The sequence below is a fragment of the Camelus dromedarius genome, chromosome 10 (genome assembly GCF_036321535.1).
Source record: "Camelus dromedarius isolate mCamDro1 chromosome 10, mCamDro1.pat, whole genome shotgun sequence".
NCBI classification, from domain to species: domain Eukaryota; kingdom Metazoa; phylum Chordata; class Mammalia; order Artiodactyla; family Camelidae; genus Camelus; species Camelus dromedarius.
Genome location: NC_087445.1, coordinates 35,637,462 through 35,665,241, shown reverse-complemented (window position 1 = coordinate 35,665,241; position 27,780 = coordinate 35,637,462). Strand labels below are relative to the sequence as shown.

General features: G+C 41.3%; 1 protein-coding gene and 1 long non-coding RNA gene across 5 annotated transcripts in view; one reads left to right on the top strand and one right to left on the bottom strand.

The window, feature by feature from the left end:
- LOC135322265 (uncharacterized) overlaps positions 1–15,764 on the top strand; it is a 132,170-nt gene extending 116,406 nt beyond the window's left edge. The window contains exons 2-4 of one of the 2 annotated variants that reach the window (XR_010382683.1): positions 6,629–6,683; positions 13,488–13,636; positions 15,126–15,764. This is a non-coding gene — a long non-coding RNA (uncharacterized LOC135322265). Of the gene's footprint in view, positions 1–6,628; positions 6,684–13,456; positions 13,637–15,125 lie in introns of both variants that reach the window. The other variant, XR_010382682.1, reaches the window with a different exon arrangement.
- Positions 1–27,780, bottom strand: part of PIP5K1B (phosphatidylinositol-4-phosphate 5-kinase type 1 beta) — a 283,518-nt gene that overhangs the window by 3,254 nt on the left and 252,484 nt on the right. For all 3 annotated transcript variants that reach the window (XM_031449831.2, XM_064490259.1, XM_010999784.3), the window contains exon 14: positions 16,149–16,266. In XM_031449831.2, the coding sequence (XP_031305691.1) occupies positions 16,149–16,266 (118 nt within the window). The remainder of the gene's footprint in view (positions 1–16,148; positions 16,267–27,780) is intronic.

Genomic DNA, 27,780 nt, shown 5'->3' with positions numbered 1-27,780 from the left:
TTATCCCTTATTTAGTTCAAAATGTGCAATAATTTTCCTTTCTTTCAATTATAATCCACAAATCTATATGAGCCATTAATGAAGAGACAGAACATCAGCTATCTGCCTGCCCTACGAAGAAACTCATAGCTTGAGTTTATTCTTCAAAATGTACACATGTAAGTCCCTCGAACTCCCCAGCATGAAGATGGGCTCCTTCAGGTGTTACTGCCCAAAACACTAGTAACTATACTTCAATAAAATATATGTATATATCCTGGACTCAACTTCTCTGGAGGTGCTCTGAGATTCAACCCTCTCCTGAGCTGATGGCTTTAGATACAGAATTGGGAACTGGTGCTTTGGCAAGAGAAGCCAGCCAGATCTCAGGGATGGGGTGACAGAATGACATTTCACCTCTGTCACCAAGTGAACTGTGTGAGTATGCACGTGCACACAGTCATTCGTCTACAGATGCTGAGGTTTCCTCCTATGCATGTGAGGCTCTGAGTCCAGGATATATACATATATTTTATTGAAGTGTAGTTTACAGTGTGTCAATTTCTGGTGTACAACATGTTTCAGTCATACATACACATATATATATTCCTTTTCATATTCTTTTTCATTAAAGGTTATTACAAGATACTGAATATAGTTCCCTGTGCTACACAGAAGAAACTTGTTGTGTATCTAATCCACAATGTATTTTAAATTCTGAGACCTGAAGGTAAAGGTGTGGTACGAGTTGGCAGGAAAAGAGTAGAGTAATTAGGTAGTTCTGTGGCTTTAATTCCCAGCATTGTTTATCCCACATATGTGTGTATAGTCTATATTTTTACTTCCACTTAAAATCAAGGGCTTAATTCTATGATTGAAACTATGCAATAATGCACACATGTGGTCAAAGATTGCAAAGCCTTTTTAAATTTATTTTTAATTGAAATAGTCTGTTACAATGTGTCAATTTCTGCTCTACAGCACGATGCCCAGTCTTGCATAATATATATATACGTACATTTGTTTTCACATTCATTAAAGGTTATTATAAGATATTGAATATAGATCCCTGTGCTATACAGAAGAAATTTTTTTTAAATCTATTTTTATATAGTGGCTAACATATGCAAATCTCAAACTCTCAAATTTATCCCTTCCCACTCCCTTTCCCCTAGTAACCATAAGATTGTTGATTATGTCTGCAAGTCTGTTTCTGTTTTGTAGATGAGTTCATTAGTGTCCTCTTTTTTTAAGATTCCACATATGAGTGATATCATATGGTGTCTTTCTTTCTCTTTCTGGCTTAGTTTACTTAGAATGATGATCTCTAGGTACATCCATGTTGCTGCAAATGGCATTATTCAATTCTTTTTTTATGGCCGAGTAGTATTCCATTGTATAAATATACCACAACTTCTTTATTCAGTCATCTGTCAATGGACATTTAGGTTGCTTCCATGTCTTAGCTACTGTATATAGTGCTGCTATGAACATTGGGGTACATGAATCTTTTCAAATTAGAGTTCCCTCTGGATATATGCCCAGGAGTGGGATTGCTGGATCAAATGGTAAGTCTATTTTTAGATTTTCTGAGGAATCTCCATACTGTTTTCCAAAACAGTGGCACCAAACGACATTCCCACCAGGAGTGTAGGAGGGTTCCCTTTTCTCCACACTCTCTCCAGCATTTATCGTTTGTGGATTTTTGAATGATGGCCATTCTGACTGGTGTGAGGTGATACCTCATTATAGTTTTGACATGCATTTCTCCAGTAATTAGTGATATTAAGGATTTTTTCATGTGCCTATTGGTCGTTTGTATGTATTCACTGGATAACTGCTTAGGTCTTTTCTTTTAGGAGAACTGTTTAGGTCTTCTATCCACTTTTGGATTCGGCTCTTTGTTTTTTTTTTTTTTTTGTTATTAAGCTGTATAAGCTGTTTATATATTCTGGAAATTAAAGCTCTGTCATTCTCATGTTTTGAAAGTATTTTCTCCCATTCCATAGGTTGTTTTGTTTTTCTTATGGTTTCCTTTGCTGTGCAAAAGCTTGTAAGTTTAATCAAGTCCCATTTGTTTATTTTTGCATTTATTTCTATTGCCTGGGTAGACTGCCCTAGGAGAACGTTGCTAAGATTTATGTCAGAGAATGTTTTTCCTATGTTTTTTTTCTAGGGGGTTTATAGTGTCTTGTCTTGTATTTAAATCTTTAAGCCATTTTTTTTTTTTTTTATGGTAGTGTCTTTGTCTGACTTTGGTATTAGGGTCATGGTGGCCTCACAGAAAGAGTTTGGGAGTATTCCTCCTTTCCAATCTTTTGGAAGAGTTTGAGAAGGATTGGTATGAGTTCTTTGTATGTTTGGTAGAATTTCCCAGTGACGTCATCTGGTCCTGGACTGGTTTGTGGGGAGGTTTTTTATTGCTGATTCTATTTCATTTCTAGTGATTGGTCTGTTCAAGTGGTCTATTTCTTTTTGATTCAGTCTTGGTGGGACTGTATGTTTCCAGAAACTTGTCCATTTTTTCAAGGTTGTCCAATTTGTTTCCATATAGTTGTTCACAGTATTCATTTATGGGTTTGGTTTTTTTTTTGTATTTCCGTGGTACTGGTTGTGCAAAGCCTTTTCAATAATAAAATTATTTAAAACTCAAACACAGAAATAAAGGAACATAGCAAATCAAAAGCAGTCTGTTTCCTAACCAAAAAACCCTTTCTGAGGGTAGACTGCTCTATGGGGAAGCCAGATAGCCCCAGGGAGACCCCAAAAGTAAAGCACTCCCCAGTAGGTAGGCTAAGTTGGAGGGTCTAACTAAGTTCACTTCTTAGAGCCACACGCAGAGAGCATCAAAAGAGAGGAGTTTCTTTTCTGAGGGTCATTTCCATCCCTCTCATTTTTTTCAGCCTTCTCCCTGAAACACACATTCACACACACCTTCTACCTACTGTTTAAAAGAAATATTTAGCCAACAGAATTTAATGAGATCTGCAATGTGTTGTGAGGGGATTTTCAGACAGAGCTGAAACAGAAGCAGAACTTCATGGCCAGAGTGGCCAAGATGACAACATTCAATAGTCCCGGGGTCTACACAATCCGGGAGCTCCGGACCGTGGCGGGGGGGGGGGGGGGGGCGATGTTCTTTTAATGCTAACTGCCTCAGAGGGCAGCCCCAGGGCCTTTCCCTGTCTGGTGGCCAGGGACAGCTCACTTTGATTTCAAGTTGAAATTCTTTGCTAAAATACCTCTGAGAGAAAACAGTGATGTCTCTCCAGGCTATTGTAGGTGGCAAGTCCCTTCTTTCCTTTTCCTACACCAAGCCCCTGTTTTCCCCAGCCTCACACAATTTCCTTTCTGTTCTCTATTGTTCTTATTCTTTTGGCCAACATTCTGTCTGCTGCCACAAAAGCACATAAACTCATCCTTCCTCACTTCCTGCATCTTAGTCTAAACCCACAGCATCCCCACCAGCACACACAAAGGCTTCATACTGCCCCACCCTCATCATCCCCCAGAGTCTGCAGTCCCCTTCTTCTCTGGGTTCCATAAGATCGCTTTCTCAGTGATCCCTGAGCTTCAAACACCAAGCAGACACCATAGGCTCTGGAAATCTTTTTTTTTTTTTAAACATAAGGCTCAATGCTTACATTTTATTATATATTCCTATCTCCCATGTATTGGGGTACTTTACAAGGTACAACCACTTGGGGATAGACTGGAGTAGGGGGTTTCTCTTTGTACAACAGTCCAAAAGTTCATCATTTTTTTAGGAGGTGAAAAATAAATACGCTAGTGCTACAGAAATCAGGACACAGTGTATGTATGGAGTCAAATCACAGCTCTGTGGGGTTTTATAGCAGGAAGGAAGAATTCCTTACCTTCGCGCTTAAAAGTTTTAGACTCAGAATCAGTGGTGAAATTATTCTTTCCCAAGAACCAGGGATTGCAGGGCCTTAACTGAGAAGTCTTTTGAAGGGTATGTACAATTTGGATGAAAACTCCCATGTTGTGCCCAATCTGGGAGAGTTTTGTTGAATTCTGAGGTGTTGGCAGCACATGGAGTGCCAGGCTTCCTGCTGACCTTGAAATGCCCTAGGAAAGCGTTCCACGCCAACCAGCACATAGATTACTGATAAGAGGAAAACAGACCCAAGCAAAATGCTGGCACTGATCTTGGAAGTCTCATGGGATGGATTTAGGATTATGGGCTCTCACTTAAAAACTGTTAGTGCAGCACCAATATCTTAGCACAGTTCCTTGCCTGATTAAGTTGTTTTCCACTAAGACCTAAGGGGAGCCTGAGGGCATCAATGATTTATATGGGCTGACAATTCTATAGCGGACTTCCCAGCACAAGGGTAACTTTGGCTAATGGTAAATCCAAATGGTTACCTGATTATCTACTATAATCACGTAGCCCTGGGGCCACAACCAAACTCACTCTGGAAAATGTAGGGAGAGGAATAAGGTACTGGTTTCATTCGAAAACAAGCACCGCCATGGGACGAGGCCACTGGCTCCTCGCTCCCTATAGAGAAGGAGAGAGTGAGACACCAGAGGCCCCCCAGCCACAGTCTAGAGCGTAGGGACTAGACGCTGCACCCCGTCCAGGCGTTCCCCTCTCAGTGCTTTGTTGGGTATCATTTTTCTTCACAAAAACACACAGCAGCCAGCGCAGACTGAAATATGCCCACCCCATGTTCATCTGTTGAAGCCCTAACCCCCAGTACTTGAGAATGTGACCTTATTTGGAGAGACAGTCTTTACAGAGGTAAGTTAAAATAAGGTCATTAGGGGAAACAGACACAGAGGGGAGACGCAGGGAGAGGATGGCCATCTACAAGCCACGGAGGGAGGCCTGGAACAGGTCTTCTCTCACAGCCCCCAGAAGAAGTCAACCCTGACAACACCTGGATCTTGGACTTTTAGCTTCCAGAACTGTGGGCCAGTACATTTCTGTTGTTCACATCACCCCACTGGTGGTATTTTGTTATGGCTGCCCTAGCAAACTGATACAGTAACCATTACTGGGATTTAGAATTTTTTTTTAAATGAGGCTCTATATTTTAGTATACTTTCTCCTATCCTCTCTTCGGGGTTACTGCAAAAGCTACTGTCACTTGGGGGTGGAGCATCATAGAAAGTGAAGAAAAGACTTTTTCCACCCCACATTTGTTGATGCTTCATTAAAGTTGCTGCCTCAGCAGTTGAAAGCAGCATTTTCTACGTGCGCTCCCCAAACTACCATAGGGCCCTTTCGAAGAGGCTCAAGTGAAGACCGGCCTTGATGGATGGGAAGGGCATGCTGGGATCCTAGGGAAGATTAGCACCTTCATTTTTGTGGCTGACTGTAATTGCAGCCTCCAGTCCAACCTGAAAGGTGGTGGATGCTGGGCCTGTCAGAGGGAGCTGCCTTTGCCGTTTGAAGGATGTGCCCCTGCCGAACGTGCGCACACAGCACCGAGAGGCTACCGTAACGTACACGGAGTGGACAGTCCACTGAACCTCACGCTTGCTCTTAATTAGCTTTCACCTCAAGGACCTCAATCATGTCTTATCCCGGTTGGTCAGAGGCACCTTCCTACCAGTAAGGGGCAGTAGGGCCTGCTGCGGGAACACAATCTCAAGCCCAATTCATAAACTTGAATGTCGTAGGGTTCCCATTAGACTCAAGTTCATTTTTCCTCTGATGTAAAGCAAAGCAAACTGGCCAACATCTTAGGAGGGGATTTTAGGGGAGTAATACAGCTTTCCCTTATATCCAGTGTAGAAGAATCACAGGATGCTCAGAGCTGAAGGACCCTGTCAACAAGCTGACTGGATCTCAGCCCTGGATGCGTGGGGAGCTTTTAAAAATACCAACGCCCTGGTCCACCCCCAGGGATTTTATTTCTAATATACAGCAGGCCCCCAACAGGTGACTGTATCTGTTAATACATTCATTTACCTGATTCCTTTTGTGAGAAAGCCACAATAATTTGGAAACTTCTACCTAACCTCACAGCACCTTAGCCAGGGAGATGGGAAGTGAACAGGAAAATGGGGCTGAGCATGGCAAAGAGCGTGCCCTTTTCCATGTCCTCAGGAAGGCAGTGTAGTTGAAGTGTCCCCTGAAAATCCACGTTCACCTGGAACCTTGGAGTGTGACCTTATTCAAGAATACGGTCCCTGCAGATGTAATTAGTTAGGATGAGGTGGTACTGGATTAGGATGTGCCCTAAATTCAATAACTGGTGTCCTCACCAGAAGGAGAGAGGATGCAAAGAGAGCAACGGGGAAGGCCATGTGAAGACTGGGGCAGAGGTTGGAGTGTTGCAAGTCAAACCACGCCAAGGACCACGTGGACCCACAGAAGCTGGAAGAAGCAAGGAAGAATCCTTTTCTAGAGCCTTCGGAGAGAGCAGAGCCCTGCTAACACCTTGACCACAGATGTCAGACTTTCAGACTGGGAGACAGTTGTTTAAGCCTCCTAGTCTGTGGTACTTTGCTGTGGGAGCCCTTGGAAAACAACACAGGTGGGGACAAACCAAAGGGAAGCCAGGCCCTGGCACCCCCATGCCGTCCACCACGCCTGGGGAAGTCCTATTTTTTTTTTTTTTTATTAAGTGGTCAGGACTTATGCCTTCTCCCTGATTCTCCCATTCCTCCTCAGATCCCAGGAGAGCCAACGGGATGAATGAGAACAGCCCTGCTCACCATATCCACAGGTATGAGCTAAACTGCTTTCCCTAAAATTCTCATTTGTTCCTAATCTAGTTCCTTGTGAATTTGCTGTTTGTTTCCTGAAGGCTCAGGGCCTGGTGGACCCTAAGTTCATCCCATTAGAGATTGTTCTTCCTCAAACACTCATTTCCCAAGAGTTGGGAAGGCTCAGGAGGCTAGTGAACACTGGTTCCTGTGATAGGGAGATGAAATTAAAATCAGAAGCAACAGGGGGCGCCTGGAGAGAGTAGGGAAGGGGAGAGAAGCTGTTGTTAGGAGGTAAAGAATAAAAAATAATGGGACTACCCAAGGAGGGCCTGGATGGATAACAGACTTGTGTAAGTTGGAGAGCCGAACTGGCCTTGAGGAAGGCGGAGATCAAGCTGGCCTGTGAGGCACGACTGGGTGTAACGCTAGGTCAACACAGAAAAACATCTACTGTAGTCCTGCCTGCTGTCATTCAATTGTTAACTCTGGGCCTAATTGAACTGAAAAGCCAGTAAGCCTTTATAACTCCAGTTAGTGAAGCTAATCCTTAAACTGTAGCTTAATACTGTTTGTTAAAAAAGAAAATTCCTATGGTGACCTCCTAATCCAGATCGACGGGGCTCCCTTGTTAATTGGAAGCTTGCATCATTTGTTTCAGTACAGGGATTGCTTCTAGGTGCCACAGGGCTCAGGCAGGTGGGCCCATTTTTTCCAGCTCTTCCACATGTCTTAGAAATATTACTTGGTCAAAGACTTAAGAAGGTCAAACATTCCTGAAGATTAAAAAAAAAGGAAGGCCATATTTTGCCCTTTCTGAACTCTTCCTTTCTCAACGACACGTTCACATGGAGGAAGGAAATGGCATTCTGGTGCAAGGCCTTACAAGCCAAAGGCCGTCTTTGCTGCTTCTCTTCCTATTTTGCTCTCAATAAAGTCTCCCCAAAACTCGAGCAGCATCTTTGGTGGGTGGGGACTCTAGCTCTCTGCTGAGAAGCAACAGAATTGCCACTGTTCCAAGTAAACATCTTTTGCAGCAGCCAGTGCTGGCTCACGCAGAGCGTGATTAGAGACCCGATACTTCACATCCAAGTCATTAACTTCAGTGCCAGCGGAGTCAGGTCCAGAAAGGCACCTTTTCTTGCCAAAAAGTCCCAGTGAATTTTCTAGGACCCCCGTGACCTAATTTGAAGTGTTTTTCTTCTTTTTCTCAGGCTTTTCTCATGCATAATAGTATGATAAGCTTTTAATTCAATCATTTCACTTCTCTGCCACCCTTCTTCCCATGATCAAAGAGTATTATTAACCACCCTAAAGACACATTAAATAACCAAGCTGTCCAACAGCTGCACATCAGAGAACTAATCTCCAATACTGGCATGGCTGGAAAAAAGAAAAAAAAAAAAAGGCTTAACTGTTTCTTCCCCTTTGCCCACAGCTATTTTTGCTCTTCCAACAGCCATCTTACAGAAACACATAGCTGGACATATTACTGGGAAATTGTTAAAACGGAAAGTGTAAAAAGGACATAACCTCGGGACTAAATCATAATAGAAAATCATTGTTTTGTGGCAGCCATCTTTCAAACTTCTGTTATTTAAAAAAGCAGTCCCATTATCTCCCACGTACCCATCCATCCCCAGCTAGTTATAAAAAAGGACACTCTCACCCATGACATTTTTCAGCTTCAAGCCTTTGTTGGTGGTGCCTCTTTCCATTAACACCAAATTGAGTTCTACATCAGGCAAAGAAGCCACCTGAGGAACTGACGTAACAGCTACCGTGATGAGTGCCTTAGACTATCGGGGACTATTCAAAAAGTGGAATCTGGCTCTCTTGTGAAGACTGCATGATTGCCCATTTAAAGTCAGCAGTGCCTGCTCATTTCTGTTGTATTCTTTTAAATACCCCAATCTGTGTCATCAACTCTAAATTCAATGGAAAACACATCTTTGGTCATTGGATAAAATCATCTTCAAAAGCACTTCCCTTGATGTGAATATTTGAAAATGAATCAGATAGCCTGCAACCACAGCATGAAGGTGAATGGCCTTTTCTAAGCAATAACTAGGAACATACAACCTGAACCAAATGCTTGAATGAGGATGATGAAACAATTAGCAGCTTTTCAAGGTAACCTATCCTTTTAATTTTATGTCAAATCACTGGAAGAAGCAGGATGGCTGGTCTAATTTACATGCACATAATGTGGGTAGATCTTTAAAAAGGGAATTTCATGTTATCTGGTGTGCATACATCATTTTGAGTTTATATCCCTTTAAAATATATGATTTAAATAGTATCGTCCATTAGTATACAAATAATAGCACTAAGGAATTAATTACAACTACCAATTCTCAAAGGAGACAAAACATTACAAGAGAAATCTGACTCTGTTTGGTTACACCACCCAACACAGTGTCACTGCAGAAACCTTCAACTGCCCTTTCATAAGGATGGCATGATGAAGATTCTCATCAGGTCAAGAGAAAGGAGAGACAGAGGTTGTAGGCAAGGCTGGTTTCTCTTCTGACACTTCTTTGCTGTCCACTCTTTCACAATGTGGAGGCAAATGAAAATACTGAAGGGAAGGCAATGAGCTGTTTCCTTTCAGATTGGAAGGACATGCAAAATAAAACTCTCCAGCATGAAAACACACCCTGGAATTATAAGTTAATGGTGCAAAACTTTCTAGATGTATTGCCACAAAAATTAAGTTTAAATACTGTGAAGGTTGATGGTAGAATATGTGATGAGAGAGTGACATTTGGAGTAACAGCTGTAGCTAGCTATTCTGCAGAAAAACGTTATTTCTGTAACTCCTTGTAATTCAGAATAAGTCGTGGCCAGTCAGAGCTGGAAGGGGCCTTAAGAAGTGATTTAATGATCCATTTCATAAATGAGAAAACTGAGGGCTAAAAGGGTGATTTAACTCAAGGTCAGTGAGTACTGAGAGGTGGAGATCAGCACAGAATCTTGGTGCCTATTTCTAATTAATTCATGTCCCGTTTGGTTCTGCAAGAGTTGAAGGCACTAAGTTAAAGTAATAGAACAATGGTGTGGGGGACCACTTCTGTGGATCTACGAGGTCCAACAATTTTCCTATTTAACACTTGGTGTTATTTGCCTTTTCATTCCCATTCTGTCTCGTGGGTGCACAGTGGGTGGGCCAGAGCACCCCAGACCGATGGAGCAGCAGATGGAAGGATCTGCCTTATTCTATTATGTCAGACAATGTGAACTGCAAGAATGTAAAGTAATGCCACTCTTCTCACTAAATTTATTTTGGTTCTGGGAAATAGTTATTTTCATAAAAATGTATTTAACATTTAATAGTTATTTTGAATGAATATTGAAATTTTTTATTGAAATATAGTCATTTACAATGTTGTGTCAATTTCTAGTGTACAGCACAGTGCTTCAGTCATACATGAATATACATATATTCATTTTCATATTCTTTTTTACTGTAAGCTACTACAAGATATCAGATATAGTTCCCTGTGCTGTATAGTATAAACTTGTTTATCTATTTTATATATACCAGTCAGTATCTACAAATCTTGAACTCCCAATTTATCCCTTCTCACCCTCTTCCCCCTCTGGTAACCATAAGTTTGTTTTCTATGTCTGTGAGTCTGTTTTTGTTTTATATATAAATTCATTTGTCTTTAGATTCCACAAATGAGCAATCTCATATGGTATTTTTCTTTCTCTTTCTGGCTTACTTCACTTAAAATGACATTCTCCAGGTCCATCCATGTTGCTGCAAATGGCATCATTTTATTCTTTTTTTATGGCTGAGTAAGTATTCCATTGTATAAATACACCACAGCTTCTTTATCCAGTCACCTGTCGATGGACATTTAGGTTGTTTCCATGTCTTGGCTGTTGCAACACTGTGTAAACAGCATATATAGTGCTGCTGCGAACACTGGGGTGCAGGTATCTTTTTGAATTAAAGACCCCTCTTGATATATGCCCAGGAGTGGGACTGCTGGATCATATGGTAAGTCTATTTTTAGTTTTTGAGGAATCTCCATACTGTTTTCCACAACAGCTGCACCAAACTGCATTCCCACCAACAGCATAAGAGGGTTCCCTTTTCTCCACAGCCTCTCCAGCATTTATTGTTTGTGGACTTTTGAATGATGGCTATTCTGACTGGTGTGAGGTGATACCTCACTGTAGTTTTGATTTGCATTTCTGATAATTAGTGATATTGAGCATTTTTTCATGTGCCTACTGATCATTCATATTTCTTCATTGGAGAATTGCTTGTTTAGGTCTTCTGCCCATTTTTGGATTGGGTTGTTTTTTTCTTATTACGTCGTATGAGCTGTTTATATATTCTGGAAATCAAGCTCTTGTCAGTCTCATCTATTGCAAATATTTTCTCCCATTCTGTAGGTTGTCTTTTTGTTTTGCTTATGGTTTCCTTTACTGTGAAAAGCTTGTAAGTTTAAGTAGGTCCCATTTGTTTATTTTTGCTTTTATTTCTATTGCTTGGGTAGACTGCTCTAGGAGAACATTGCTGAGATGTATGTGAGATAATGTTTTGCCTCTGTTTTCTAAAATACGAAATTTTGAGATATAACCCATAGACATAAAAACTCTTTGGGATTTTCAGTTTTTAGAATGTAACTGGATCTAGAGACCCAAAGATTTAAGAACTGCTGTACTGGATTTCAAAAAGTAGTCAGAAAGGAAACAATGATGAAAGGGGAATTTTATGAAAACTATTCTTAACATAAAATCCCCCACTCCTTCCTTTTTGGATCCATCTCTGACCTTTATTAGGAGCATGATTCCAATGAGATGGAAGTATCGCTCAGTAACAATTACAGTCCTAGGGTGCTCAGAGTAGGAGCTGGGTTTGAATTTTGGCTCTGCCATTTACTACCTCTGAGAACTGATCAATCAAGCCTCAGGTTCCTTACCTGCATGAATGGAGGCAAATATGATACCTCCCTTCATGAAAGAGCTAGTGTAAGGAAAGCACTGAGATAATATAGTGCCTGCATATGGTACAGGCTCAGTTTGGCCATTCTAATGATTGTCCCACATCCTATGCTATGCTGACACAACATTGTAAACTGACAATAACTCAGTGAAAAGGCAACCTACTGAATGGGAGAAGATATTTTGCAAACAATATGTCTGATAATGGGTTAATATCCAGAATATATAACGAATGCATACAACTCTCTGTATGTTAAAAAAAAACCTGATTAAAAAATGGGCAGAGGACCTGAATAGGCATTTTTCCAAAGAAGAAACATAGATGGCCACTGGGCACATGAAAAAATGCTCAATATCACTAATTATCAGGAAAATGCAAATCAAAACCACAACGAGATATCATGTCACAGCTGTCAGAATGGCTACTATCAAAACCACAACAAACAACAGATGTTGGCGAGGATGTGGAGAAAAGGGAACACTAGGTACACTGTTAGTGGCTGCACCAATTTATATTTCCACTATGGAAACAGTGAAGTCTCTCAAAAAATTAAAAATAGAATTACCGTATGATCCAGCAATTCCACTCTCAGGTATATATCCAGAAGAAAAAAAAAAAAGAAAACACTAATTTGAAAAAAGGGTGTATATATCTTATTGTCACTGCAGCATTATTTTCAATAGTCAAGATATGGAAGCAATTTAAATTCCCATAAATAGATGAATGGATAAAGATGATGTGATGCACATATACATAATGGAATATTACTCAGCCATAGAAAAGTTTGCCATTTACAACAACTGGGTTGATCCAGAGGGTATTCTGCTTAGTGAAATGAAACAGACTAAGAAAGACAAATACTTTATGTTTCACTTGTATGTGGAATCTAAAACAAATGAATATAACAAAACAGAAAGACTCACAGAACACACTAGTGGTTCCAGAGGGGAGATGCAAGACAGGTGAAAGAGATTACTTAGATGTACAAATTACTAGGTATTAAATAAACAACTTACAAGGATGTAATGTACAGCACAGGGAATATAGTCAATATTTATAACGTTGTATGAAGTACAATCTATAAAACTATTGAATCACCTGAAACTAATATAATACTGTATGTCAACTACACTTCAGTAAAAAACCGCCAAGTCCTGTGCTCTTCCAACACTACCCAACTCTTTCCCTGATGCCATTCTTCTTGAGCTTTCACATTCTGAATTGAAATTTAAAAAGAATCAATGTTTATTAACCCACATTTGCCTCTGGGTCCTTTTTTACATTTTTCTTGCCACATTACCTTGTTGTCTGATCTTGGGCAGGCTGTTTATCTTCTCTGGGTCTAGTCTGCATATGTAAAGTAAGCAGTATTCTTAGTCCAGGCAGCATAGCTCAGCATTTTAGAGTGGCTCTGAGCTAGTCTCCACTGGTTTGAATCCCAGCTCTTATTGATTACTGGCTGCAAAATTTGGAGCAAATAGCATAATCTCCGTGTGCCTTGACTTCCTTATCTGTAAAATGGAGCTAATAACCACATCTGCCTCATAGGGTTGTTGTAAAGATGAAATTAATACATACAAAGATATGAATGTGTATAACTGAATCGATCTGCTGTACACTTGAAACTAACACTGTAAATTGACCACATTTCAATACAAAATAAGAATTAAAAATGTATATACATAAAGTATTTAGGACAGTGCCAGGCATATAAAAAATGCTCCAAAATGTTTCACAGCTTAATATTATCAACTATAAAGATGAGGCTAAGATTGGTTTTTCTCTAAGCTTGGTGAGAAAAACTTCTACTGTCTTGTTACCCCTCCACAGCCTGCCCTCCCTCTCCTTTCCTGTTCTCCAGTGTATCTGAATCACAACAAATGCTGTGCTAGGAAGACTGATGTCAAGCTGACCACACCGGCCAACTAACTACCACTGCTCTGTCAGTGCCAAACTCCCGTGATTCCTTTATTTGGAACCGATCCTCAAGTGTTCTCAGTACAACCAACAGTGAGTACTGTGGCTTTTCCCTATGGCTTCTGAGGCAAGCACTATCCTTTTCTGAAAAGCTATGCTTTTTAATGTTTAATATTAAGACACAAAAAACCCGAAGTTATACAGTAATAAAACCAAATAAATAGCAATATTCTTAGAGAGAAAACTGAGAGCCAAGGAGGATCAAAATGACTAATAAGATAACTTCTGCCAAAGGAATAAGGGATAACAAGGTAAGGAACCGGGGCCAGCAATGTCACTGTAACTACCTTGTGATTTTACATTCCACTCAGGAGTATCACAGGCCCCCAGCCGGTGCACATCTGCTTGTTGTAAAGATACACACAAGCAGCATGAACCCTCAGCTTATGAAGATGAGATTTCACTTGGTCACTGGTCTTTTATTTCAGCTTTCCTGATTTCTACTTCTGGACGAAACCAAGCTGACAATGGGACTAATACTGTACGTTTTTTCCTATATAATTCTCTGTTGTCTTGGTTGTAGAGAGGAGCAAAAACTCTTCAAGGATTTTGCAATATACTGTAACTTACTTTTTTTTTTTTTAAGTGAAGACAGGGGGGGGGGGGCGGAATGTGTTACAACCAGGATATTCAGGTTGTAAAACAAAACAAAACCAACCTTTCACAATGGTTGGTGGGGAGGAAGCTGCTATTTTATATAGGGAATCAAAGGAAGCTTATCTGAGAAGATGTTTGGGCTGAGACCTGAAGGAAGTGAAGAAGCATGCATGGGACAGCTGAGAAAGTGTGTCCAGATGGAAACAATAAATGCAAAGGTCCTGGGGGAGAAATGTGCTTGGTTTGGAGGAGGAATGCCAAAGAGGCCAGTGTGGCTGGAATACCATGTGCAAGGAGGAAACAGTTAAGGGAGGAGGTCAGAGAGGCATAGGGCCTTAAGGAGTTTGGACTTTGTTCTGGGAGAGGTGGGAAGACATGGGAAGGCTTTGGGTTGAGGAGTAACATTTTGGGTGACTGAAGTACTGCAGAGTACACTTGAGGAAATATAGTGCGATGCTGGGGAGTAGGGGGAAGCATAAAGTAGGGACATGGAGATGTGCTGCTGTAGACACACAAGTGGTGTTGATGCCCCAAGTTGAGCTTGCACACCGAGAGTGATGGAGAGTAAAAAATTCTGGATCAACACTTGCCTTGTTTCACGAGACTTTGTGCAGATGTACAAAGGTGTGGAGAATGAGTGTGAGATGTACTTCACAGGGAAAATACTCAGTCTCCTTTTGCAATCTAGACCATCAGGGTATCTTTCTAGGCCTCATCCAACAATCTAGTTAAGCCTCTATAGACAACTTGACCGGCACTAAAGGGTGTTCCTCCTTGTGACCACTCATGATCCTCCAAGCAGCCTTGTGAGGGCGCAAGGGCAGGTGTTTTTCCAACACCTCCTTTGGCAGTAAGGACACATACTCAGTGTTGCCAGAGCTGTGCCAACCCCCATCTTTAGCAGCCTTTAACATAAATCTTTAAGTCACAGGGTCCAGAGATAAGAAAGCAAGTTACAGAGACAAACGAAAACAAAAAACCAGATGGGACCAGCTAGGACCAAAATGGTGACAAATCTGCCCTCCAACAGCCCCTGAGCCTCATCACACACTGTACTACATGAGCAAATTAAGTGATACCAATGACTGACGACTGGAAATTTTACGACTACGAGTGACCTAAATGACATTCCTACGGCGAAGAGCCCTGCCCCCTCCCACACGGCAGGCAAACGCACATGCGTCCCATCATCAGCCTCCCTCCTCCCCGCCTTGTCTTCACTCTTTAGAGTCAAATCCCTCTCCCCACGTGGGTGAGAAGTTGATCTGTGAACTTAGTTCAGCTGAGCCATCTGTGGCCAGTAAATAAAGCTCGCACTGCATCAATCTCAGCTTCAGTTTCGTTATTTGCTACTCGAACCCGAACGGAAAAAGAATCTTTCCCCACTAAGGCAGAGAGCCTCGGCCAGGCCAGGACCCGAGCAGCGTCCTTACGACTTAATTCGGTAACAAGAGAAGTTTCTGCCCAGATCACACTGCTGGTTGGTGACAACTGAGGGAGGGAGGGAGTGAGCCAAGATTACCTGGCACTGAATTCAGGTTTTTCCTATAACCCCGTTCTGTGCCTCTTAGGCGACCAATTTATTAAGGGAGTAAGCCCAGAGCAGAGATGACGCCCACACACGTGGATGCAGATGAACAAAGAAGACATTACCTTGTGGAGAATGACACCAAGACGCCCCATTTGGCTTTGACCAGAGGACACTTGTTCTCATTACACACAGCGATTTAGGATCTTACCTTAGATGTTCTTCTGTGTGCTGTTCTACAGGAACTGAGGGACAGCATGGCTTGTGAAAAGACACATCATTTGTACAAGTGACACAGTGCCGTTGTTTCTTTGAAAACCCAAGCATGCCTGATCTTACAGAACTTGTTCTTCTATGAGCCATGGCTGGGGTCCATTTGTGAACCAGGAGGGGAAGGGGAAGAAACCAGAAGTTACTTACTAAGTAGACATCAAGCACGGAGGCGTTATCCTCCTCAATTTCCAGAGCGTTTGGTTCAGAAGTCAGGTAGATGGTCCCCTCTTCCAAGGTAAAGGTTGAACTGGAAGGTAACCCTTTACTGGAAAGATAAAGAAGAATGATGAGCGTGGGGCCTTCAGAACAAAGCCCAAGGACACTTCCAAACTTGTGGCGAAGGAGGCTGAGGTGGGAAAGCTTTTAGGGGAAGAAAACAAATTTGGGGCATTTGAAGGAAATATGGTCACCCCTAGAGATATGCTCACTTGAGTTTAATGAATTTGGCTTTACTGGTAGTGCCTTTTTCTCTGTCTACTTCAGTGCAGGAGACACTTCTTTGCATTTCTGAGAGGTGATCTGGGGTGGAGGCGGGGTCCCACGCCTTGTGAGTGGATTGCTCTGAATCCAGAAACCCTCTCTCTGGTCATTTTTGACTCTGAATAGTTGGTTTTTGCTGCTTAAGTCCTTCTCTCATAGTATACATGATTTGCTAGTTTACAGAAATCATTAGCATTGATAAATTTCTTTCTCTTATTATTTTTTTCTTTTTGGCATGGAAGGTTCAATTACATCATGATTCTCAAACTTAAATGTACATCAGCGTTCCCTGGGGGACTGGTAAAAGCCCAGTTTCCTGGGCCCCACCCCCAGAGTTTGATTCAGTGGGTCTGACATGGAGCCCATCAATCTGCACTCCTAACAAGCTCCCAGGTGATGCTCTTGCTCCTGGTCCAAGGCCGACACTTGGAGTAACAATGATTTACATAAATACAGAGCACTGTATTATGTGCTTTGTGAGGACAGCAACAAAAGCTAAAGGGATGCAGGTAGACAGTGGTACTGGAGAGTCCGCTGGGAAGGGAAACCACCTTGTTTTGTCATGATATGATAACCAGGGTTAACTTTGAAGCAATTGATCCATTTTGATATTATTTAAATTGGGGATTCATTTAGGGGCTCAGGAATGTACAATCTTCCCCACTGAAATAAAAGTTAGTTACGTTTTTAACCTGTGGACATTTTCTGGGTGATGGTTCTGCAGTAAAGTGTGATGCTAAGGAGGTGGGCTATGGGGCTGGCTGTCAGCCACGTGGGACAAACCTGGCAGTAGGCTGTGGCCTTCCCTCGGCAGTAGGTCTGAGAGCGGGGGTCCAGAAGCCTGGCCTCCTTGCTCACCTCCCTGTTATAGGGCCCGATAACGCTTGGGGCTGAGCTCAGCTCACTGAAAACTCCCCGTCTAAAGCCATCCTCTGAGCTTCTTGTCTGAGCTTTCCAGCTGGACAGGTGACTACTGATGACATTATACTCCTCTGTCCTCCGCTAGTCTGGGAGCTACACATAGTTCTATTTCTGTAATATTTACCTATTAATTGAAGATATATGAAATAGTTAGAAATCCTGAGCTTTTCAATATTAAAAAATTTGTCAAAAGAACTGTGTGGATCTTAATAAATGAGGTTCATTTATATAACATTTGTTGACTGAAATAAAATGCACAACCTAAAAGTTGAGAGTTGTGTTTTATTGGTGACTTTCTAAGGACTCGAACCCAGAAGGCAGCCTCTCAGATTGCTCTAAAAGACTTCCTCCCAGGCGAGGGAGAAGCCAGGATATATAAGAGTTTTGCAACAAAGAGCAGGTAGTCAGAACATCAAAAGGTTACTGTTAAAGAAAACCAGATATCTCAAGTTAAGGAATTTAGTGCTTTTCTGTGTACTGGAAGGTGCAAAGGTCTGGGCTCACTGAAAGCCTTCCTTTGATATGTATCTAGCTGTCTGGGGCCAGTATCCTGTTCTTTTATATCCCGAGTTCCCTCAGGGTGCACCCCTGGAGGTGGCAGCAGAGGCCCAGCCACCTGCTTGTCTGCATCCCTTTGCTCACTGTTGAGAGTGGTGGTAGTGGCTGATGACTTGATGGCCACAGCATCCTTTGCTTACTGACATGGCTGGCAATATTTTTCATTCACACATATAATGAAGAAATGGTAAGAATACAGACTGGTAGTAAGAGAGGAAAGGCAAGGCAGGGAACTCCCATAGGTCTTCCATTTGGTAACATTTGAGAATGTAAATTCAGGAATTAAAGCACTTCACTTTGGCTTGTGTATTTTCTCTTAAATTCTGGACATAGGAAAAAAAATCCTCTTGCTTTTCAAAAACCCAAGATGGGTTATATACAGTATGGGAAACAGAGTCTATTCTGACTGATTTTAAAGAGCAGGGTGAGTGGCCTCTTTCCATCGAGCTGTCGACTTTATACTGAAACCTTCACAGATCTCTTGGATTAAATAAACCAACAGGCTTCAAGGGATGCTGTTCAGAGAGGCACTGTGTGGTAGTGAACACTGCTCAGCTTATTTTCTGGATCAAGAGCAAGGATGCAGTGATGGGCTTTAACTGGCTTTTGCCTTTTAACTGCTAAGATGTCACTCACTACTGTGGGTAGAGAAGAGTCCTACCTGGTTAAGCCTTATGAGAAAGAGGAATTCTTTATCTACTTAAACATCAAAGCAAGAAACAATGTGGTCAGAAAATATGTACATGTGTCATGATTTTTGTCTTTTATTCCTTTTTTTTTTTTTTGGTTCACATTTTATATCATTAAAAAATCTCTAATGGCTTCTGGGTTATTTTGTAAATGTATAATTTATTTGATGAGGTTCAAATCTAAGTTTTCCTCTTCTTGTGTGAGTTTTCTGTTATAATTTTAAGTTATTTCTACCCTAAATTATGAGTATAACCAAGCATATTCTAGAATTGCTTTTTCTTTTTTAAAGGTACCACATGTAGTTATAAAATACAGCAAAAAGTAATCCTCTTTCTTCTGTCCTTTTGTAAGCCAAAGTTCACCTCCCTAGGAGTAATCCATTTCGCAAGTATCTTGCAGTCTAATATTTATATTTTATTTTTAGAAACTATGATTAAGCCACTGGCATGCTTAAGACCAAATTAAAATAGAAAAAAAATTAGAGTATTCTTTAGGGTTTTAACAAGTACACTTATCAATTCTTTTAGCTAAAATACAATATGATTACATGAAAAAGGAAATACTGGATTTCCTCAGTACCATATGGTCAAATTTGATAAAATCAGTTAAAAAAACCCTTTTGTTACTTACACTATTTCTCACATGTATTAGAATAATTTCCTATCTTAGTAAGCAGAATATTCTGAGCATCCTTAAATTTGGGGGCCAAAAATGAAGCTCATAGCAACCTGTATCCAGATTATATTAAGAACTCTTATGGTACAACGATAAATAACACAATTAAAAATGGGCAAAGGATATGAATAGTCATTCTCCAAAGAAGAAATATAAATGACCAATAAGCACATGAAAAGATGCTCAACATCATTAGTTATGCAAATCAAAACCACCATGACATACCACTTCCCACCCAGTAGGATGGCTATAATAAAAAAGAGGAAAACAAATGATGGGGAGGATGTGGAGAAAGTGGAGCCCTCCTACCTTGTTGAAGAGCATGTAGAATGGTGCAGCTACCTTGGAAAAGAGTTTGGTGGACCTTCAAAACTATATGACCCAGCAATTCCACTCCCTGGCATATATTCAAGGAAAATGAAAACATATCCCCACATATAACCAACATGAATGTTCACAGTAGCATTATTCATAATAGCCAACAAGTGGAAATAACGCAAAAGCCCACTAACTGGTGAATGGATAAATAACTCATACAATGGAATATTATCTATCAATAAAAAATAATAAAGTACTGACATATGCAAAAACATGAGTGAACCTTGAAAACATGTGAAAGAAGTCATAAAGGACCACATACTGTATGGTTTCATTTACATGAAAGGTACAGAATGGGCAAATCTAGGAGACAGAAAGCAGGTTAGTGGCTGTCAAGGGCGGGGGTCAGGCAGCAATCGGGAGTGACTACTACTGAGTGTGGGGTTTCCTTTTAAGGTACTGAAAAATATTCTAAATTTAGATTCTGGTAATAGTTACACAGCCGTGTGAATATATTAAACCTACAAAACTGTATACTTTAAATGGGTGGATTTTATAGTATGTGAAATGTATCTTCATCTTAATAAAGTTAAAAAAAAGTTTCATGAAGCATGTAAAGGTCATGATTCCAAACATGATCTTTCAGTATATAGTATAAGAAATATCAGAAATTTGATGGAATAGATATTTTAGGTCACATAAACTTTAGAATGACCTGTCCTGAATACACCCCTGATTGATTTGCCAGTCTTTCAAAAAACATGTTCTTTTTCCTAATAGAGAAAAAAATTCTAGTTGACCTGACATGGGAAGGTTGGACTCTGTGATTTCAAGGCCTGAACTGGAGAGACTATGAGTGCAGGCCCGGGGAAGCCTGGGGACCATCTGCAGTGTCACAGGGCCAGCGCTGGTGCAGCATAGCACACAGGTAAGGGGACCTTCATCCTGGAGGATGTCTGGCCTAGAAAATGCAAACTGCTGGCCCACAGACCCAGCCTGGCTGGGAGAAGTGTGTTTTGGGCCCAAGGAGACTGTTTGTTTGAATGATTGCTAAATTAAGAAAGAGGAAATTCCCACAAAACCCCAGTTTTCCCACTGCTTCTTAAGAGAAATGAGAAGAGCTAGCAACTCTGAGCCCACACGTCCAAGTAGAGATGAGTTTGCGGCCTGTCCTCTCCGGTTCCCCAGGGTCCGCACCACTCTCTTCTGTGTCACACCTGGCCTGTTCTATCCACGTGCATCACCTCTGCCTGGCCCCTCTGTGTCCTTGTCAGCCCAGCATCTCTCCTTTGCTGATGAGGAAACACTGATGAGGTCCAGGGAGGCACAGTAACTTGCCTAAGGTCACACTGCGGTTGAATAGAGTTAGGATCTGAACTTCGTTTTCCAATTAAACACCTTCTCTATGGTCATCTCTGCTGAAATTTTAGACATTTGCTACTGCAGAAATTGAGGGAGCTGAGGCCAAGGTGCCTAGAGCTTGAAAAATCATATAAACCAGCAAAAACAAATTGTAGCATTTGGTGCTTGATGTGAGCTCTGGAGATCTTTCATTTGAAAAGAGTAATGATGGCCAGGAAGGTTTGAGGAAAAGTAAGTAGGCAAAATATGCTTTACAAAGTAACATACTTTGTTTCTCAAAAAGTTAAAATAGAATTACCATAGGAACCAGCAGTATCATTTCTGGGTGTATAACCCAAAGAACAGCAAAAAGAGTTTCAGATACTTTGTTCACTCAATGTTATGGGCTGAACTGTGTACCTCCCCCAACCTGCCATTAGTATCTTGAAGTTTCTAACCCCCACTGCTTTAGAATGTGTCTATATTTGGAGATAGGGTCTCTAAAGAGGTAATTAAGGTTAAGTGGGATCACGGGGGTGGCTCTAATCCAATATGACAGATGTCCTTATTAGAAGAGGAGGAGATTAGGACCCAGACATGCACAGAGAGAAGACCCTGTGAAGACAGAGGGAGAAGACTGCTATCTACAAGCCAGGGAGGGAGGCCTCTGAGAAAATCAACCCTGGTGACCCCATGATCTCAGACTTCTAGCCTCCAGAACTGTGAGAAAATAAATTTCTGTTGTTTAAGACACTTAATCTGTGGTACTTCGCTGTGGCAGGCTTAAAATGAATATACATGGTCATAGCAGCATTATTCACAGTAGCCAATAGGTGGAAGCAACCAACACGTCCATCGATGGAAGAACGGATAAACAGAATGTGATATATACACACAATGCAATATTATTCAGCTTTAAAAAGGAAGCAAGTTCGGACACATGCTACCACATGGATGAACCTGGAGGACATTGTGGTAAGTGAAATAAGCCAGTCATAAAAAGACAAATACTGTATAATTCCACTCCCTCATGTAAGTAGTCAAATTCATAGGGATAAGAAAGTAGAAGGCTGGTTGCCAGGGGCTGAGGGGAGGGGGAATGGGGAATTAAATGGACAAAGTTTCAGTTTTGCAAGGTGAAAAGGTTCTGGAGATTGGCTGCATGACAATGTGAATGTACCTGGCACTATTGAACTGTACTAAAAATGGTTAAGATGGTAAATTTTATATTATGTGTATTTTATCACAATTGAAAAAGCAACATAGTAGAAATAGTATCTAGTATTTGTCAAGAACAATAAAGCTATTTAAACTTCCAATGTTTTTTTTGGGGGGGTGGGGGGATTAATTAGGTTCATTTATTTATTTTTAGAGGAGATACTGGGGATTGAACCTAGGACCTTGTGCATTCTAGACATGCACTCTACCACTTGATCTACATCCTCCCTCCCTACACTTCTAATGTTTTAATGCTTAAAGTGACATCTAAATATATAGCCCTATATAAAATAATCAGGTATTTACATAGTAAAGTCCCATTTAGTGCACTCAGAATAATCTGACATTTAATACATCTTGGCACTGAGCAAAAGCTATATAACCAGTTCATCTTTTTTCATATTTGTTATCATTATTCAGTATGTCCTGAGTGAGGTCAGGGTACAGAACTGGCATTTTACGTCCCTAAAAATCTTGGATTAGCTACTATCTACTGCCCAAGAAAAGATGAGAATACATTTTAGGGAAACAGATACCTGAGCTGATAAAGCATTAAGGCAGAGCATGAACTTTGGAATCATGATTTGGCCCTGAATTCTGGCTCTTCCTCTTAGCTGTGTGTGATGCGGGATGAGTTTCTTAACCCCTCTGAAGTCCAGTTTCCCAAGATGTGAATCGAGAATAATACGGAACATGCAGGGTTGTTGGAGTGGTTAGTGTTAACACATGCACAACACAAACACTCATTTTTACACATTGCATTCCAGGTGCAAGGATGTAGCAGAGACTAAAATAAGCAAAAATCTTTGCCTCATGGAACTTAACAGAGCACTGAGGAAGACAGACCCTGAGAACATTTAAAATATATATTATGTTGGTCAAAAGTGCTAAGGAGAAAAATAAAGCACAGGAGAGAGAGAGAAGTGAGTCAGTGGCGTAGATCATTTCCAAGCAGCAAACTCTTCTTGCTCTGCCATTGGAGTTTTTGGAGTCTGGGGTATGAGTCAGACACTAGGGGACACATATATGTCCCCTACACTCCATGGGGCACTATCAAGCTCTCTGAAGCATCCCAGCGAAGCCCCTTCCCTGGGTTGGGACAGGCACCCGTGCTCCCTGACAGCTCTGTCTAAAGATCACACTGGAACTTCCAATTCCTTTTGGCTTCTCTAACCTCTTTTAAAAACTGAAAGTGAGTGGTCAGCTAATGGTTGTGAGTCCTGAAGTCTCATACCTTGCTTTTGTTTTGGGTCTCTGCTGAAAATGACAGTAAAAATATTTCATTTTAACATTCTCTTATGTTATTTTTAGCAAAGAGGTTATATCCGAAAATGCTTCACATAAGGACATAAAGTATTGTCTGGGCTTTAAGAACCTTTATACTACATACTTAAAGGTGTATGTCCATTGCTACTTTAAAAAAATTAATGAAGTGTAATTATTAAAAGAGTAGAGAGATAATGAAAGAATAAACCATCCAACCTAAGTAAATGCATCCATAGCCTACAGCAAGTTCTACCTTTCTTGAACTTGCCCCAAGTAGTAAAGGTAAGATATGTTCTAAAAAAGATTTTCACTTAAATGCTTATGTCACTGATCAATTTCATGTTCATTTCCAGTTCTAACATTGGGGAATATTCTCGCTATTGCCCTGTTTTCTAACTGCACTCTTGATTCTAACTGGGCACAAGCTTATTTGGAATCAATTTCTAATTTCTCTGCCTGAGAGTTTTCCAGATTCAGTTTTAGGGGTCAGTTGTAAGTGAGAGCATCTCTCTTGGGAGGAATGCCTTCAAAACTCAGCCATTTCTCAGCCCCGCAGCTTGGGAAGATCCATTTCTAGAAGCAGTTTTACGTGCATGGGTTTAAAGAATCTGGCTGGCTGCCTGGGTTCTGCACCATCAAGTTTTGCCACAATTTCCTCAGTTCAGACTGTCTGAGGGCTAACTGTGCCTAATTTGCAACAAGGCACTCAGGAAACTGCTAATCTATCCAGTTCTGTTCTTCTCTTGTAAAAGCACAGGAGCTGCCAATATTCGGCAGCTGCTCTGTGCTCTGGTCTCTGCACACGTCACAAACTTGTCACAGGTAAGAGGAGTACAAGGAGGGAAATTTCATGTCCTCCTACCTCCCTCTGGGTTCCGATGTTAACGGTTCTCTGATGCTATGCAGGCCTCTCTGTCACTTACAAAAACGCTCCTTTTGGTTACCAGCAACATTAGTTTGGCTTCATTGGACAGCATTAACCTGGCTGTATTGCTGAAAACAGTCATCGATAAATTTTATAGCCTGGAACACTCTGATTTCTGTTTGCAGACCTAATGAGGGTTTTACAGCTAATTCTCACGGGTGCATTTGCTTAGAGAACATTTGGTACAATATACAGTTTTGTCTTTTAAAAGTCATCCTCTCACTGCCTTAATTCTTTTTTTGTTTTGGTCAAAGTAATATGTCACACGATACAGATGACTTAAGATGAAATAAACAACCTCCTGCTCCCATTCGCACTCCAATCATCTTCCCAAGGGCAGCTCCTTTTAGCATTTCTCTTTTTAGCTTTTCTGGTGGTTCCCTTCATATCTTTTGATGAATCAGGGAATAAAAGATGTTCTTGACCTAAGGCAGCATCTATTGATTCAATATAAAAGACATTTACCTTTCCTTACTCTGCACTTCCTCCCAACATTTTCTATTTTTATTTTATTTTGTAACTGTAAATCATATACTTAATAACCTTTAAACAATTTCATCAACCACACACCATATATCTTTAATTTCCTATATTATTTAATCTTTGTCCCTGTTTTCCTCTCATTTTGTACTGGATACACTTAAAATTTTTAAAAAAAATCTCTACTTTGTCAGGGCTTGTTAATATTTATATTCTTTTAATCTTATCTTGCAGCTATAATCACATTTTTCCTGCTTTGTCCATGGATTGATTCTAAATTAGAAAATCAACACAGAGTTTATATTATAATGACTATGTAAATATTGTTAATGCCTGGCCAACAATGAAATGTAACCCTGTTACACTACAACAAATGTACAAGGGTTACATTTCCCACTCTGGATTCGAAATCATGATTGCTGGGCCATGCAAAGGCAAATGTTCCCAACATTAAGGTTAAATGGAGTCACTCTGGTTTTTTGGTTTTTTTTAAACTTTTGTTTAAATTCATACCATGTTTTAGGTTGCTTCATGTTAGGAGGTTTTTTCCTTTTTAGAAATGGTGCTGACTGCCATGGGGGAAAGGCTTGGCAAGCAACCAGACTAAGGATGGAGGCCTGGATATAAGCCTCGCTTCTCCAATTGTTACAGCACTGCGCAAGTCATGGCACCAAGCTCCTGGTCCCTCCTCTGTAAGTGAGAATGGCTGACTCAGTCCAGCCCAGCTCCCAGGGCCATCAGGAAGACCAAGTCGGACCATGCAAGTAAAAGAAAGGTCGACGGAGGGTAATGCTCTTCTGTATAAACGCTCTGGAGTATCACTGTGACTTCCACCTCTGAGCCTGCCTATTTCCTGGGGGTGCAGGGAGGGGGTGTTTGAGGAGGTCTGCTTGCATAGACAGATTTAACCTAACACTTTGGAAAGAATTCTCTTTCTGCTAGTCTAAGTTTAGCTACTGGAACATTAGCTGATAACAAATGTGGACAGGAAAGCTCTATTTGCAGAGAAAACTCACAAGTACAGCCTAGTCTCACTTAAAGGCTGCAAATAGTTGTTCAGTCCTAGAGACCCACTCTGCATATGGGCAGGCCAATTCCAGCAGGACTCAAGCACTTCTGCTGTGACGGTCAGGCCGACACCACATGCCCTGCACGGAAAAGGTCACCTTGGGCCGGAGTGGCTTGCAGGGTGGCGGCCCCTCTGGAGTGCAGAGTTCTGAACCCCTGGCACTGGGGTTCCTATTTGCAACCGGGATAGTGTCGGCGTGTAGCAAGTCTCCTGCACTTGCCAGGATGAACATCTTCTTCACACCGAGCTCCTTGGCTGAGCATATACACACGTGTGCGAGAACTCCCAGTGTGGGCCCAGGGACGTGGGAAGCCCTTAACCATGGTCACAGCCTCCAGACTGCTTTACCACCTACCTTCCTAACCTACCCTGCCAGACAGGAGGCTTTCAAAGGGATGTGCTGCTTTCTTTCCATCTTTTCTCCATTTCAGCCGTAAGCATGGCTACGGCTCTTCCTTGCTCTCCCACTTTTGCTATTTTTAGATAAGGAGGATGCCTGTTTCTAACAGGCAAGCAGAGCAGCAGGCTCTCTCTTTGGAATCGAAGGATGGCTACCTTGTAGATCTAGTGCTTGGGTTTTAAACCCCAACCCCCACCCCGTAAGTGATGCCCAGGTGTGAAGTCTACTGCAGACACAGCACAAAGAGCTGCACTTTGAACCTGCAGGCAAAGACAGAAGCAAACAGTGTGCGGCCAGGTTGATTAGTTCTGGGGATAGGAAGCCGCAGCTGCTGGGAGAGCTGGCAGCAGCTGAACTGCCTCCAGCAGCCTCAGAACTAAGCAGAGGAAGGAGGCAAGGGCCCTCCCTTTGAGGAAAGTATGTGTACATGTGTGGGTGGTGGCTGGAGGGAGAAAGCTTTCAAAAAGGGACCCCCATCCAAGTTCAGGGAACTTTTTCACCATATGTCTCTAGGAGGTTTATTTTTCTTTTTGACACCCTCCCACACACATTTAAAGCTGGCAGTCATCACTGATGGTGATGTTTATACTGTGATGACTATTACGACATTATTTCATTTAATCATCAAAGATAACCCTGCTAGGTCGGGTCTGTATTTTGTGCATGTGAGTTTTAAGGCGAACTTGTCTAACCACAGTTAATAAATCGTGGCCCTGGATTTGAACCCAGGCCTGACTCTGGGGCAGTGCCAGGTCCTGTACATACTGCTCAAGCTGTCCAACCACTGCAGAGAATTAGCCCTTTGCTGTGTTTCTAAGATACCACCAGCCACACTAGTTCAATTATAAAAGAAAAAGGAGATACATAAATCTGTTTCTGAAAGACAAATCTCTTATTATAAATAAAACAGGTCTTGAGTACCTGACTTAATCAAGAGAGGCAAGAATAGATGTGAAAGAACAGCAAGAGGAACTCTGATGCCCCCATACATAAAAGTTAGTTTGAGATGGATCATAGACCGAGTATGAAAGCAACAATTATTAAGAATCCAGAAGAAAGCAAAGGGGAATGTCTCCATGACCTTGTCGGTCATGACTAAGAAGGGGCGGACGGGAACTTTCTGGTGTGATGGGAATGTTCCTTATCTTGATCTGAGTGATGGTTACTCGACGGTACACATTGGTCAAAATTCATGGAACTATACACTTCAGATTTGTTGAAATTATATTCCAACAATGAACTGTCAGCATCAAAAACAGTATCTGCTTTTCCACTCACAAAATTATTAAATCATCCATTCAAATGCCTACTTCATCCGGGCACCATGCTAAAAGTGAAAAAAATAGGTTGGTAAACAGTTCAGACAGGGCTGGGTCCCTGACTTAGGGAGCTTTCAAAAAAGTTGGGGAGATGATAAATGTTCAAAAGAAAAAAATGA